Here is a 15,266-nt window from a genome sequence, read left to right as displayed (position 1 = left end):
ATCCACTATCTCTGTGACTTTTAAAGCCAAAATTTTGGCCACCACTCCTCCCTAGGTGTTGTCTGTCCCATTAGTATCTAAGCTTCTTGAGGGCCAGGACCAATTTCACCTTATTTTTTTTATCTGGCACATAGTAAGTGCCGAATTATGCCTTTTCATCCGTTCATCCATATATGTTAGCTATTATTATGTATTACTTAGAGATTAGAGTGGGATGTCAAAAGAACCACCCTAGAGGTCAGTTTTCCCCCAAGGTAATGTAATTTAGAATACAGAGAAGTTTTTCCCTTAACCATGTTTTATTTCCATTGTGGAAGGAAGGGAGAGTACAACTTTGCAACTCTTATTTCATGTGATCCTCCCAACAACCCCTAGACAAAAGTGCTGTTATTATTCCCCATTTGACAGGTGAGGAAACTGAGGCAGGCAAAGGCTAAGTCATTTGCCCCAGGGTCACACAACTAAGTATCTGAGGCCGTATTTGAATTCAGGTTTTCCTGACTTTAAGCCCACTACAGTAATTACCTAGAAGAGGGAAAAGAGTTGATATGAGAGGGATGGGCAGAGGTAAAACTAAATTATCTATTCTCCTAGAGAACCAAAAATAATGACATTCATTATAGATACTGATATTTTCTCTAGCCCCTGATCACACATTAAAATTTTAAAATGTTAAGTAATTTAACATATTATTTAACAAAAACTCTACTAGCAATGACAAAATCCACTCCTGAAAACAGTACCCAATCCAGAAAAAAAGTAATACGTATGGTTTGAATATTTTTATTACAAACATGAAGTTAGGTTAAATCTGACCAATGCCTAGGCATTCCTCTCCAGAACATGCTATTTTCTAGTTAATAACAGCAATTTTTATGAGGTATTGTTAGAAGACCACAAGTTATTCAGTGCTATGATTCAGGGGCTTCTATCTCATGATTTAGCACATGCTGGAGTAGCCTTGGCCAATTTCCACAGTACTAAATGGTAGTAAAACATGACATGTATTTTGATGTAAACACTGCCCTCTATGCTGATAGCATGGCATATCTCATTTAAATAACTTGGAAGGTGGGCATTCCGTTTGACTTTCTTATCTTACAAAAGAGCTCTTAGGCAGTAATATATTTAGTACACAACCTATTCCAGAAGCACAGGGCCACAGAACTCTTTTGAGTTCATCAAGAAGAAAGGGATTATAATATAAATAAAGGATTCCATTTTTCATCCTTGTCAGAATCTCTGAAGTCCTTTACTGTTTCTTATTGAGAACAGTTCTAATATTTCTTTGATGCTAAAAGAATAGAATTACAATAGGCATTTTCTTTAAAGCTTAATGTTATTTGCTTCCTTGGAACAAACATTTGTCCATACAATTATAAACAAAGTAGTTTGATGTTCAATTAGGCAAAGAATCTGCTCAATTAATAAATTGCCTGATTCTGTGATTTAATCTGTAACAGGAAGTAAAGCAGTTTATAGTAAATGAAGGTATTTCTTCCAGTAGTAAAAGATTTGCTTCAGGATTGGTGATAATCTATTCTCCATGAATTTAACTGAATCAATTGTGATCAATCTCATTTAGTCAGAATTTGTTCTTTGAAAAGGGGAAGGGTTCAGAAGGTAATAACCATCAAAATCTTTAGCAAATACTTCATTTGCTCCTTTTTGAGAAAAGGAAAGCTACCACTAAAGAATACCATAAATCTGCTCTTTTATCTTCTGAATGAATTATGTTTCTAAATGAAATGTAGTCCACATAACAGTAAGTTATGAGTCATTAGCATTATGTGACTTGACCAGCAATACAATGAAAATTGCTTCTCAAAATTATTCATGCTTTCAGTGAATAGAATTATCACAAAATTAATAACTTTTGTTTTGAAAATATGCATTGTATTAGATTTATTTCATAAGGCTGCCAGAATCACCAAACATCAGAGTTGGAAAGGATTTCATATAGTTTAAGTGCCTGGACCTTACTTTCTTCTACAGTATACCCAGAAAGTTGCTTTTGTCCAATGACTAACTAAGCTCTTATTATGTTCCAGGCAAGGGTCAGATAAATGGTGCAGTGGATAGAACACTGGGCTCAGAAAGACTCATCCTCATGGGTTCAAATCTGGTCTCAAACACTTACTAATTGTGTGACCCTTTGCAAGTCACTTAACCCTATTTGCCTCAGTTTCCTCACCTGTAAAATGAGCTGGAGAAGGAAATGGCAAACCACTTCAGTATCTTTGCCGAGAAAACCCAAAATAGGATCATGAAGTTGGATACTACTGAAACCAATCAACAACAACAGTGTTCAAAGCATTATTAGGTGTTTAGGATACGAAGAGAAAATGAAAAATAGTCTCTGCCCTCAAGGAACATACCTTTAAGATAACTTAGGAGATAGAGAACTTTTCCACTAGAGGAAAAGAGGCCAGAATGGTTTCCCATAGGAAGTGGTGACTGAGATGAACTTTGAAGGAAGCTAATGATTAATGATTCAAAGAAACAGAAGAAGCTATCCCGGGAGGGCATACTGACTGTCTTTTCATATTGCAATAGCTTTTAATATTAACAGGTGTTTACCTACATTGACCTTAATTTGTCTCCTTGCAGTTTCTGCCCACGGCTCCTACAACTTTCTTTTCTCTTCCACATGACAGCCCTTCGTATTCTTTAGTTTAGCTATCATTTTCTCCCCGCTCCCATACGGCTCCTCTTCACCAGACTAAATACCCCAACTTCCTACAGCTTCCCCGGACACTCTTGGGCTTATTGTTGGTCTCTCTCTGAGGTCTCCTCTAGCTCCAGAGCTGTGGTCCTATGTTTTTTGTTTTTCCCTAAAATGTCATGCCTAGAACTGAAGGTGGTACTCTAGGGGGTGGTCTTATCAGGGCAGAGGACAGCAGAATTGTCACCTCCCTATCCTAGAGATTGTCCCAGTTCTCTCTGTGCAACCTAAGACTGCATTAACTCATCTTCACTGCCATATCACACTGCTAAATGATATTGTATTTGCTGCCCACTAAAACCTCCAGATTTATTTCAGACAAACTCCTTTCTAACTATACTTTTTTAACCCAAAGTAAGGCTAATTTACATTTATCCCTATTAAATATCATCTTCTTAGACTTTTTTTGTCTTTCTTTTTTATGTTTAATTTAATTTATTTAATATATTTAGTTTTCAGCATTGATTTTCACAAAAGTTTGAATTACAAATTTTCTCCCCATTTCTACCCTCCCCCCCACTCCAAGATGGCGTATATTCTGGTTGCCCTGTTCCCCAGTCAGCCCTCCCTTCTGTCACCCCACTCCCCTCCCATCCCCTTTTTCCTTCCTTTCTTGTAGGGCAAGATAAATTTCTATGCTCCGTTGCCTGTGTATCTTATTTTCTAGTTGCATGCAAAAACTTTTTTTTTGTTTGTGAACATCTGCTTTTAAAACTTTGAGTTCCAAATTCTCTCCCCTCTTCCCTTCCCACCCACCCTCCCTAAGAAGTCAAGCAATTCAACATAGGCCACATGCGTATCATTATGTATAACCCTTCCACAATACTCATGTTGTGAAAGACTAACTACATTTTGCTCCTTCCTAACCTATCCCCCTTTATCCAGTTTTCTCCCTTGAACCTGTCCCTTTTCAAAAGTGTTTGTTTTTGATTACCTCCTCCCCCATCTGCCCTCCCTTCTATCATCCCCCATTTTTTATCTTCTTACTCCTCCTTTCCTGTGGGGTAAGATACTCAATTGAGTGTGTATGGTATTCCCTCCTCAGGTCAAATCTGATGAGAGCAAGATTCACTCATTCCCCCTCACCTGCCTTCTCTTCTCTTCCTACAGAACTGCTTTTTCGTGCCACTTTTATGCGAGATAATTTACCCCATTCTATCTCTCCCTTTCTCCCTCTCTCAATATATTCCTCTCTCATCCCTTAATTTGATTTTATTTCTTTTAGATATCATCCCTTCATATTCAACTCACCCTGTGCCTGCTCTCTCTCTCTATACATATATATATACACATACATATATACATACACACACATACATACACACACACACACACACACACACACATATCTATATGCATATTCCCTTCAGTTACCCTAATACTGAGGTCTCATGAATCAAACACATCATCTTTCCATGGAGGAATGTAAACAAAACAATTCAACTTTACTAAGTCCCTTATGATTTCTCTTTCTTGTTTACCTTTTCATGCTTCTCTTGATTCTTGTGGTTGAAAGTCAAATTTTCTATTCAGCTCTGGTCTTTTCACTGAGAAAGCTTGAAAGTCCTCTATTTTATTGAAAGCCCATATTTTGCCTTGGAGCATGATACTCAGTTTTGCTGGATAGGTGATTCTAGGTTTTAATCCTAGCTCCATTGACCTCCAGAATATCATATTCCAAGCCCTTCGATCCCTTAATGTAGAAGCTGCTACATCTTGGGTTATTCTGATTATGTTTCCACAATACTCAAATTGTTTCTCTCTGGCTTCTTGCAGTATTTTCTCCTTGATCTGGGAGCTCTGGAATTTGGCGACAATATTCCTAGGAGATTTCTTTTTGGGATCTATTTGAGGAGGCGATCGGTGGATTCTTTCAATTTCTATTTTGCCCTGTGGCTCTAGAATATCAGGGCAGTTCTCCTTGATAATTCCTTGAAAGATGATATCTAGGCTCTTTTTTTGATCATGGCTTTCAGGTAGTATAATAATTTTTAAATTCTCTCTCCTGGATTTATTTTCCAGGTCAGTGGTTTTTCCAAGGAGATATTTCACATTGTCTTCCATTTTTTCATTCCTTTGGTTCTGTTTTATAATATCTTGATTTCTCATCAAGTCACTAGCTTCCACTTGCTCCAATCTAATTTTAGTAGTATTTTAATAGTAGTATTTTCTTCAGTGGTCTTTTGGACCTCCTTTTCCATTTGGCTAATTCTGCCTTTCAAGGCATTCTTCTCCTCATTGGCTTTTTGGAGCTCTTTTGCCATTTAAGTTAGTCTGTTTTTTAAGGTGTTGTTTTCTTCAGTATATTTTTCAGTATTTTTTTGGGTCTCCTTTAGCAAGTCGTTGACTTGTTTTTCATGGTTTTCTCACATCCTTCTCATTTCTCTTCCCAATTTTTCCTCTACTTCTCTAACTTGCTTTTCCAAATCCTTTTTGAGCTTTTCCATGGCCTGAGACCAGTTCATATTTTTCTTGGAGGCTTTTGTTGTAGGCTCTTTGACTTTGTTGACTTCTTCTGGCTGTATGTTTTGGTCTTCTTTGTCACCAAAGAAAGATTCCAAACTCTGAGACTGAATCTGGGTGCATTTTTGCTGCCTGGTCATGTTCCCAGCCAACTTACTTGACCCTTGAGTTTTTCATCGGGGTATGACTGCTTGTAGAGTAAAGAGTACTATGTTCCAAGCTTGGGGGGATGCGCTGTTGATTTCAGAGCTGTTACAGCCAGTTCTGCCACACCAGCACTGCTCCTTCCCCAAGAACCCCCAACCTGGATTCGACTTAGATCTTCAGCAGGCTCTGCACTCCTGCTCTGATCTGCCACTTAATTCCTCCCACCAGGTGGGCCTGGGGCTGGAAGCAACTGCAGCTGTAGTTCTGTAGGTGCCCCACCTCCACTGCCCCGGGGCGGTGGCTGAACCACGAACTCTATCCCCCTGTCCCCAGTAGCTTTTCCCACTAACCTTCTCTGTTGTCTTTGGTGTTTGTGGGTTGAGAAGTCTAGTAACTGCTGCAGCTCACTGATTCAGGGCGCTAGGGCCCACTCCGCCTGGCTTCTGGTCTGGTTGGTCCAACGCTGGACTCTGCTCCTAGCTCTGTGCAGGATAGACCTTACCCAGAGACCATCCAGGCTGTCCTGGGCTAGATCCCTGCCTCCCTCTGCTATTTTGTGGGTTCTGCAGTTCTTCTCTGTTGTCTTTGGTGTTTCTGGATGGAGAAGTCTGGCAACTGCCACAGCTCACTGATTCAGGGCACTAGGGCCCACTCTACCTGGCTCCTGGTTCAGCTGGTCCGCGCGGCCCATGTTGGGCTCTGCTCCACTCCCAGCTCCGTGCGTGTAATACCTCACTCAGCAACCATCCAGGCTGTCCTGGGCTGGAGCCCTGCTTCCCTCTGCTATTTTGTGGGTTCTGCAGTTCTAGAATTGGTTCAGAGCCATTTTTATAGGTTTTTGGAGGGACTTGGTGGGGAGCTCATGCTAGTCCCTGCTTTCCAGCCACCATCTTCTCGTCTTCTTAGATTTGACCCCATTATTCAGGTTTGTCAAGATCCTGTGAATCCTGACTCTGTCATCCATTGAGTCAGCAATCCCTCCCAACTTTATGCTTCTGCAAATTTGATAAATATATGATCTTTTCCTTTATTCAGTTCATTTATAAAATGATTAAGCAACACAGGGCCCAAGCATAGATCCCTAGGCAATTCTGCTAGAAACCCTTTTCCAGGCTGACATAGGACCATTAATGACTGCTCCTTGGATCCATTCACTGGGTTAAATGCAAATTAAACAAGTCTTAAATATACCACATAATGCTATTGTCTAGCTCTTGTCCACAAGAATAAAATGAACAGAATAAATACCTTACCCAATGCTTTCTAAATCCAGGTGACTATATCTACCTCATTCCCCTGATATACAAATTTAGTACCCTGACAAAGAAAGAATGACAGTTTTCTTGTGAACTGTTCTTAATGAAGTTGTACTGGCTCCTTTTTCTTTTCTAAATGATTACTTATCATCTCTTTAATAACATATCCTGGAATTTTTCCAGAAATTGAAGTCAATCTCTTTGACCAATTTTGCAGATTTTTTTTCTCTTCCTATTTTTGAGATTCAGGACATTTGCTCCCACTTAAAAGCTACATTGCATGAAATGAAGTCTACTTAAAATACATACAAATTGCATAGCAAATGTAACAAACTACATAGCAAATACAACACTAACCAGTCATTATTTATGTTTTCTTTAACATTAGCAAAGTTTAACATGAATGACCAAAAATTACGAGAAGAAATGAATAACTAAAATGGATAACATCTGACATTTAGAACTACAGGCTTTATTCCTAAACTGGACTTTTTACCAGACCAAGTTGAGGAATATGCTAGAAGTTGGTATTAAATTAAAATGAGTATAAAACACCTTTAGTAAGAGTGCTTATCTATAATTTGTCATCATTTCATTAACTATGTAATATTAATAACAATGTTAATATTTTTCAATGAAGAATTGTTAGGGTTCTCCCCATGTTAAAAATAACTTTAAGTCATTAAATATGTTATTCAGTACAGGGAAATAAAAAGAAAATGAAGAAAATGTATGTACATATTAATGAAAGCTAAGTAATCAACTGATGTTGAGCAACATTGAAGACATACCAGCCAGATTACCTTTCGCTGGATCAGCAAAAATAGCTCATTATAACAGTTCACTTCATGTAACTTTATATAGTCACTATATATTCACTTTATATATTGATAATAATGACTCTTACTCAGGAATTGGTTGGACCAGATGGCCACTGAGGTCCCTTCCTGCTTTGAGATGCTGCAATTCTGTGAAATTGCCTTAAGTTTCCAGTATTTCAATATTCCAATGGAATATGAATCCATAAATGCCTTATCTAATGCTTTCTAAATCCAGGAGACTATATCTAATTCATTCCTTTGATATACCAGTTTAGTCACCCTGACCAACAAAGAATGACAATGAATGTGTCATCTCAGCAATGTGGGAATTCCTTCTGTATCAGTAACACAAGTGTCCTGACATCAATGATGACCATGAATATAACTGTATACTTCTGTATCTCAGACTATAAGAGACTCTCCATATAGAAGGCAGAAGTAAAACATTTATTCAGACACCAGAGGATTAAATCCCCAAGCCAATAACTCCAGTTCAACATAGCAGCAATTATATCCCAAAACCAGTAAGCCCACTTTATCATAACAGCAAGGAACTTAAAACACAATATCACCGCAGGGAGCCAAGCCATCCCATAACCTTCCCTTCTGCTGGGGCCTTCCTTCACCCACAAATCCTAGCTGTCTGCTTGCCTACATCCTCTCCTCCCACAGGTCTGAGAGAGAGCTTTATGGCTACCTTCAGAGTATATGTGTATATATACCCATGCACACATGTGCGCGCACACACACATATCCACTCATCACCTCCTGAAAGAGATCACAAAAGGAAAACTCCTAGGAATATTGTAACCAAATTCCAAAGTTCCCAAGTCAAGGAGAGTGTTGTGGAAACACAATCAGGATCACACAAGATTTAACAGCTTCTATATTAAGGGATTGGAGGGCTTGGTATATGATATTCTGGAGGTCAGAGGAGCGAGGATTAAAACAAAGAATCACCTACCTAGCAAAACTGAGTATAATCCTTCGGGGGGAAAGATGGATTTTCAGTAAAATAGAGGACTTTCAAGCATTCTTGATGAAAAGACTGGAGCTGAATAGAAAATTTGACTTTCAAAAATACAAGACTCAAGAGAAGTATGAAAAGGTAAATAGGAAAGAGAAATCATAAGGGACTTATTGAAGTTGGACTGTTTACATTCCTATGTGGAGAGATGGTATTTGTAGTTCACAAGACCTTTCCCACTATTAGGGTAGTTGGAGGGAATATATATGTATGTATGCATGTGTGTGTGTGTATATACACACACATGCAGACAGCACGCATGAAGGGATGGTATCTGAAAAATAAAATTAAGGGATGAGAGAGGAATGTAGTAGGAGAAGGAGAAAGGGAGAGGTAGAATGGGGTAAATTATCTCATGTAAAAGACGCAAGAAAAATCTTTTACAGTGGAGGGGATGAGGGGGGAGGTGAGAAGTAACTCTCATTGGATTTGACATAAGGAGGGAATAACATAGACTCTCAATTGGGTATGGAAATCTATCTTACCCTAAAGGAAAGTAAGGGGACAGGGGATAAGAGAGGGGAGGTGATGGAAAGGAGGGCAGATTGGGGGAGAGGGTAATCAGAAGCAAACACTTTTGAGGAGGGACAGAGTCAAAAGAGAAAATAGAATAAATGGGGGAGTGGGATAGGATGGAGGAAAATATAGTTATTCTTTCACAGCGTGACTATTATGGAAGTGTTTTGCATAACTACACATGTATAACCTACATCAAATTGATTGCCTTCTCAATGAAGGTGGGTGGGGAGGAAGGAAGGAAAAAAATTTGGAACTCAAAGTTTTAAAAGCAAATGTTAAAAATTATTTTTATATGCACCTGGGAAATAAGATATATAGGCAATAGGGTATAGAAATCTATCTTGCCCTACAGGAAAATAGAAGGAAAGGGGATAAGAAAAGGGGCAGGGGTGATAGAAGGGAGGGCAGTTTGGGGGAAGGGGTAATCAGAAAGCATGCCATCTTGGGGTGGGGGGAGGAAAGAGATGGGGAGAAAACTTGAAACTCAAAATCTTGTGGAAGTGTATGTTGAAAACCAAAAATAAATTAATTAATAAAAAGATTTTTTAAAAGAGTTGAACTACACTATCCATAATCTTTTTTCTAACTCTTAACCACTCTATTGCCCAAACACATCATCTAATTCTTCCTTCTTTCCATATCTGTTGCATGCTGCCATTAAAATGTCCTTTCCAAATATCCATGGGTTTATCTTCATCAAAATGCTCCCCCCAAAGCGTATTCCTTTTGACTCCTGAGGTTCCCAACATGAATGTAGCTCCTTTATATACAGTACTACTCCATTCCTCCCTTTATCTTTTCTGTTTCTTTTAAATTCACTTATATATGTGCATTTTGTACATAGACTATAGAATGTTAAAATAGTAATAATAGCTGGCATTTATAGACTACCTTAACATTTGAAAAGTACTTTACACGTGTTATCTCATTAGATCCTCACAACGGTGCTGTTAGATAAGTGCTATTATCCCCACTTGACAGTTGAGGAAACTGAGGTTTTGAGAGGTCAAGTGATTTGCCCAGGGTCTGAAGCAGGAGTCAAACTCAGACTCTCCACTATGCCTTATTTGTTGTTGTTCAGTTTTTTTTAATCATATCCAACTCATCATGATCCATTTGGGGTTTTCTTGGCAAAGAAATGGGAGTGGTTTGCTGTTTCCTTCTCCAGCCCATTTGACAGATGAGGAAACTGAGGCAAACAGAGTTAAGTGACTTGCCCAAGGTCACCCAGCGAGTAAGTGTCAGAGGTCAGATTTGAATTCAGGAAGGTGAATGTTTCTGACTTCAGGCCCAGTGCTCTATCCACTGTACCACCTACCGCTCATGCACTGTGCTACCAGCTGCCTAATATAAGATTCTTGAGGGCAGGGACTATTTCATGTGTGTCTTTATATAAGAGGTTCCTAATAAATATTTGTTGAATTAAATTGAAATATTGAACCCTTTGAAGACACAGAAGATAGTATAATTATCATCACCATTTTACAGATGAAGAAACCAAAGCTCAGACTTACCCATTGTTATATGGCTAGAATTCAAACCTAAGTGCTCTAACCACTGTATCCTGCTGCCTTTCAGTCAGTTTATAGTATTTGCCCTCATTCTCCTCCAAGTTCAACCTTGGCTTTGAGACTAGCAGCTTACTTTTTATAAGAAGTCAGACCTAAGGGCCATGCTCTGTTATCTAACCAGATTTCACAGCTCTACACTGGTTGATCCTAGACAAAGCTAAATGGCCATTCATTTAAAATAATGAAGAAATGGTAAGCTCTTGAGTACAACCCTGGTGTGTTTGGGATGGGGATATGTAAATAAAGTTCTGAATCTTGCCATTACCACTTCATGCAAATCATTTAACACAATATCCATGACTGAACAAAATCAGAGCCAGGGTGCCCACAGTAAAGAATTCTCATTTCTGACACTTGTTCAACCTCCGTATAAAGAAATATGTATTTATTCATTGATGTGTTTGTGTATAAACAGAGGGCCTCAGCGGATCTTGGAAAGAAGGGGGATTTGTGCCTTCAAGTACAAGCAGTAGTGGGTACTGGAGCTGGAGTGCCCCCAGTGATCAATCTAACCCGTCCACCCCATCTCCACCTCTATCAGCCGATAGCTTCAAGCCCTTCCGAACACCCACTCAGCCAGATGACGGCATCGATGAAACTGAAGCAAGCAACCTTCTCTTTGATGAACCCATTCCGAGGAAAAGAAAGGTTTGTTTTGCCTGCAGTTACATAACTTTTGTGTTCTTGGTTTTGCGAGCATGCTTTACATTTCAGAACAGTATTTTTCATCATTAAAGCCAGTTGTCTATCCTGCCTCATATTCTGCCATTGTGAAATGCTTCACTTTAAACAAAAGTTGATTTGATTACTTAAGATAAAATCTTTTTGAGTAATCTTTATAATGCCTACTACTCATAATGCCAAATAGTATAAGGATGGTCTTTTTTTTTTTAATCTTATATCTTCAGATTAGTTTTGTTCTGAGTCTGACAATACTACAATGAACTTATTTAGTGAGAAGAGTGAGATAATTTGCTTTCAATAATTTATAATTGGGAAACAAAATTGACTTCATTAGCTCACCTTATAAGATGTTTCACAGCAAAAACCAGTATCTTGCAATGCAGTATCAGCAATTAACTGATTCAATTATATTTTTCATTAAGAAATTTAGGAGTTTTTAAAATTTTGCTTGTGATTATTTACAAAAATCTTTGTTATTTTACCAGAGCAGTGAAATATTTTTTTAAAATATTTAGTAACATGGCTTAAAATGCCCATCAAGATGACTAGAAGTAAATCCAAATTAGAGATCACTATTGTCCTGTTGAGGATTTTTATATATTTAGAACTTGGTACTGCTAAACTTCCTTTTTTAAAAATTATTTCCTTTGATATTCTTGACTTTTTGTTCTTCCAAATGAATTTCATTATTATTTTTAATTAATTTTTTATTTTTAGTTTACAGCATTCAGTTGTACAAGTTCTTGAGTTCCAAATTTTCTCTCCCTCCCTCTCCTCCCCCACCTCCCCTCCCAAGATGGCATGTAATCCAATATAGGGTTTTACATATACCTTCACATTGAAATTATTTACATAATAGTCCAGTTGTAAAGAAGAATTATAACCAATGGAATGAATCATGAGAAAGAAGAAACGAAACCAAAAAAGAAAGAAAAAAAAAGAGCAAATTGTTAGCCTCAATCTGCATTCAGACTCCGTAATTCTTTCTCTGGATGTGCATAGCTTTTTCCATCATGAGTCTTTTGGAGCTGCCTTTGAACCTTGCATTGATGAGAAGAGCCATATCAAAGTCAGACCTTACAGATACCATGTGTCTGTAATTGTGTATAATGATCTTCTGGTTCTCCTCCCCTCACTCAGCATCAGTTCATATAAGTCTTTCCAGGTTATAATGAAGTCTGTCTGCTCTTCATTTCTTATAGCACAATAGTATTCTATTACATTCATATGCCACAATTTGTTTAGGCATTCGCAATTGATGGGTATCCCCTTACTATTTTTTCTAATTCAGTAAAATAGTAATAAATTAAAAATTTTCAAAAAGAAGAACTTGATACTGGAATTTGTAGATGGCTATTTCATAGCCAGTCTTTGTTATTAATGCATTTGCTGTCCTGTCCCTTCAAACTTATTTTTATCCAGATATCCCTAATGAGCTATAGTACAAAGAAAATTGTATTTAGAAACACCTAAGATTATTTTACATACCAATTATTTTACATACACTCTATGGAGACAGACTAATAATCAACTAATTGTATGTTATACATTATTGTATGGACTCAGTGACTTCTTTTAAACAAATCTTTGATGGTTCTAACAACTACGTTGAATAGAGGACTATATCATGTATGTCTAACACTGCCAAGCAGACTACTTTTCAGTGTATGCTTATCCACCATTGCAGTGAACTTTGAAGGATGTGTTCCAGCCTTAGTTCTGCTTCAACTCACTCAGTGCCTTCTCTAAAAAACAATTCTGTCAACTGTAAAAATGTAGTTAATAGGGGCAGCTAGGTGGCGAAGTGAGTTGAGCACCAGCCCTGGAGTCAGGAGGACCTGAGTTCAAATGCGGCCTCAGACACTTGACATGTGTATTAGCTGTGTGACCTTGGGCAAGTCACTTAACCCCAATTGTCCTGCCAAAAAAACAAAAAAAAAAGAATTCAGGCTAAAAAGATATTGAACCAGGCTCTATAAAAAATGGAGTTAATAATTCTACTGTGTTTCTTGACTTTATCAGATTTGATGTGCAGCACACATGTGGACTTTACATTAAGAAAATCTGATATATGAAAATCTGATATATGAAAATCTGGATTTAAACCACATACAAAAAAAGAATTTGCTTTTTAAAAAGCCTTACAGTAAGATTTTTTAAATAGCGAGCTTCCTGGTACATTTAAAATTAACCTATTTTGCAAAAATATAATTTACTCACAATTTTCTACTTATAAAAAGTAGAGCTATATTGAAGTATATCTTTCTATGAAAGATGCTATGCAGATATAAAAATTATATCATTCCTAGATTTTGAAAGTTGATCTGTATTAGCAGCACTATACATAACTATACACCAACTAAAATTCAAAGTCCTGAGCTTTACAGCGAATAAATTATTTATTTATTCCAGCTCCTCTCAACAAGGAAAACAAAGAGATGGCATCAATCCAACATTTTCTTCCCTGCCTCTCTCTTAACATAACAAGACATGTTTTACATAGTAGGATGAAAAGGGGCTCTCCCTAGGAAGAAGGTAAAAAAACAAGATGTTTATTCTTGCTTCTTAGTGACTTCTTCCTTGACTCAGACCCTGGCTGGCCCCTGGGAGACACTCAGGAGCAACTTAATGTATAATGCAGTTTAAATTAGCTAATTATGTAACCTGAGCCAATTGATTATTTTGTAACCCAAGTTATTGACCCTCGAGTCCTTAAACTGGCCTTGGTAAGGAAAAGGGAATAATACTGTTAATTATCAAGTTGAAGAAAGGACTCTGAAAAACATGGAAAAATAAAGCTGTTTTTAGGAGGGCAGAGTGAAACCTTTCCCCATTCACACCTGCCCTCCTCACCCATTTCCACTTAAATTCTGTTCATTTTTTTTCTCATCATTAATATAATGGGTACATAGCCCTGAATCAATATTAATTGATTGATCTGGAAGGTGGTTTGGGCTTTCTTTTACAATTTTAATTATAGCTATCATTATTGTTGTTGTTGTGTGCCTCTTAGGGTTTTTTTTAATCTCTCTCTATGACAGTTCTATAGACCAGGAGTTTCTAACCTTTCCTGTGTCACAGTTACACTAAATGCAGTTATTGGTATTTTTTTTAATTCACAAATCCCAGGTTAAGAACTGCTGTAGAGGATAAATCTTAGTACACTTCTATTCTATGTTTGTGTGTGTTTAAGCACCTAGGATTTCACTTCACTCCACAGACACAGAGTCCAACACTTCTAAGACTTCATAGATGGTCTTTAAGAGTTGTTGCGGCTAAAAAAAATCCCCATCACCTTGATAATGAGGATGGTCCCTAACAACAGGCATACAGCTTGTTTCTGGTCTTGTATTTTAAGCTTTTCCAACTTTGTAAGATCTATTCAAGTTTTAGATCCAGAATCATAGCATTTCAGAACTTAGAAGAGACCTTCACTACATCACAGGGTTCCTAACTTGAGGTCCACAGACCGCAATGACAAATTTCAGGAAGTTCATGAACTTGGATGGGGAAAAAAATTACATCTTTTTTTCAGTATAATTGGTTTCTTTTGTAACCCTGTGTATTTTCTTTTAAGCATGTAAAAACATAATTCTGAGAAGGAATTCATAGGCTTCACCAAAGTACCAAAGAGGCACATGGCACAGGAAAGATTAACTGTGTGGTCATTCAGCCTCTGCTCGAAGCCTTCCAAGGAGGGGCACTCACCAGCTTCTGACGTTACCTATTCCCCTTGTGTAAAGCTTGAATTGTTAGGCAGCTTCTTCCATCAGCTCTGCCTGGCTCATTGAGAATGAGGGCCATCTCATTGCCACTAGGAGGCACTGTTGCCTCATGGTCTTCATTCGAAAAGGCAGTACCTCTGGTCATGAGCCTCAGCTTCACCAGATAGATAGCTTGGTGAGACAGAAGAGACTGTTCCTTGCCAGAGCCTCCTTCCTGACTGGTCATGTAAACACTGCCTTTTGGTCTGTGGCTCTAGCCACTGGAGATAGAATCTAACTATGTCCGCATCTTAAACTGACTCCTGATTCAATATGGAGTGATTAATTA

General features: G+C 37.9%; 1 protein-coding gene across 1 annotated transcript in view; it reads left to right on the top strand.

Moving 5' to 3' along the window:
* The window catches only part of ZNF704 (zinc finger protein 704), a 371,808-nt gene that overhangs the window by 295,707 nt on the left and 60,835 nt on the right, over window positions 1-15,266 (top strand). Inside the window, exon 4 of the mRNA XM_036742126.1 lies at window positions 10,945-11,177. Coding sequence (XP_036598021.1) covers window positions 10,945-11,177 — 233 coding nt within the window. The remainder of the gene's footprint in view (window positions 1-10,944; window positions 11,178-15,266) is intronic.

Source organism: Trichosurus vulpecula, chromosome 1, assembly GCF_011100635.1.
Source record: "Trichosurus vulpecula isolate mTriVul1 chromosome 1, mTriVul1.pri, whole genome shotgun sequence".
NCBI classification, from domain to species: Eukaryota; Metazoa; Chordata; class Mammalia; order Diprotodontia; family Phalangeridae; genus Trichosurus; species Trichosurus vulpecula.
This window is presented reverse-complemented; position numbering and strand designations above follow the sequence as displayed.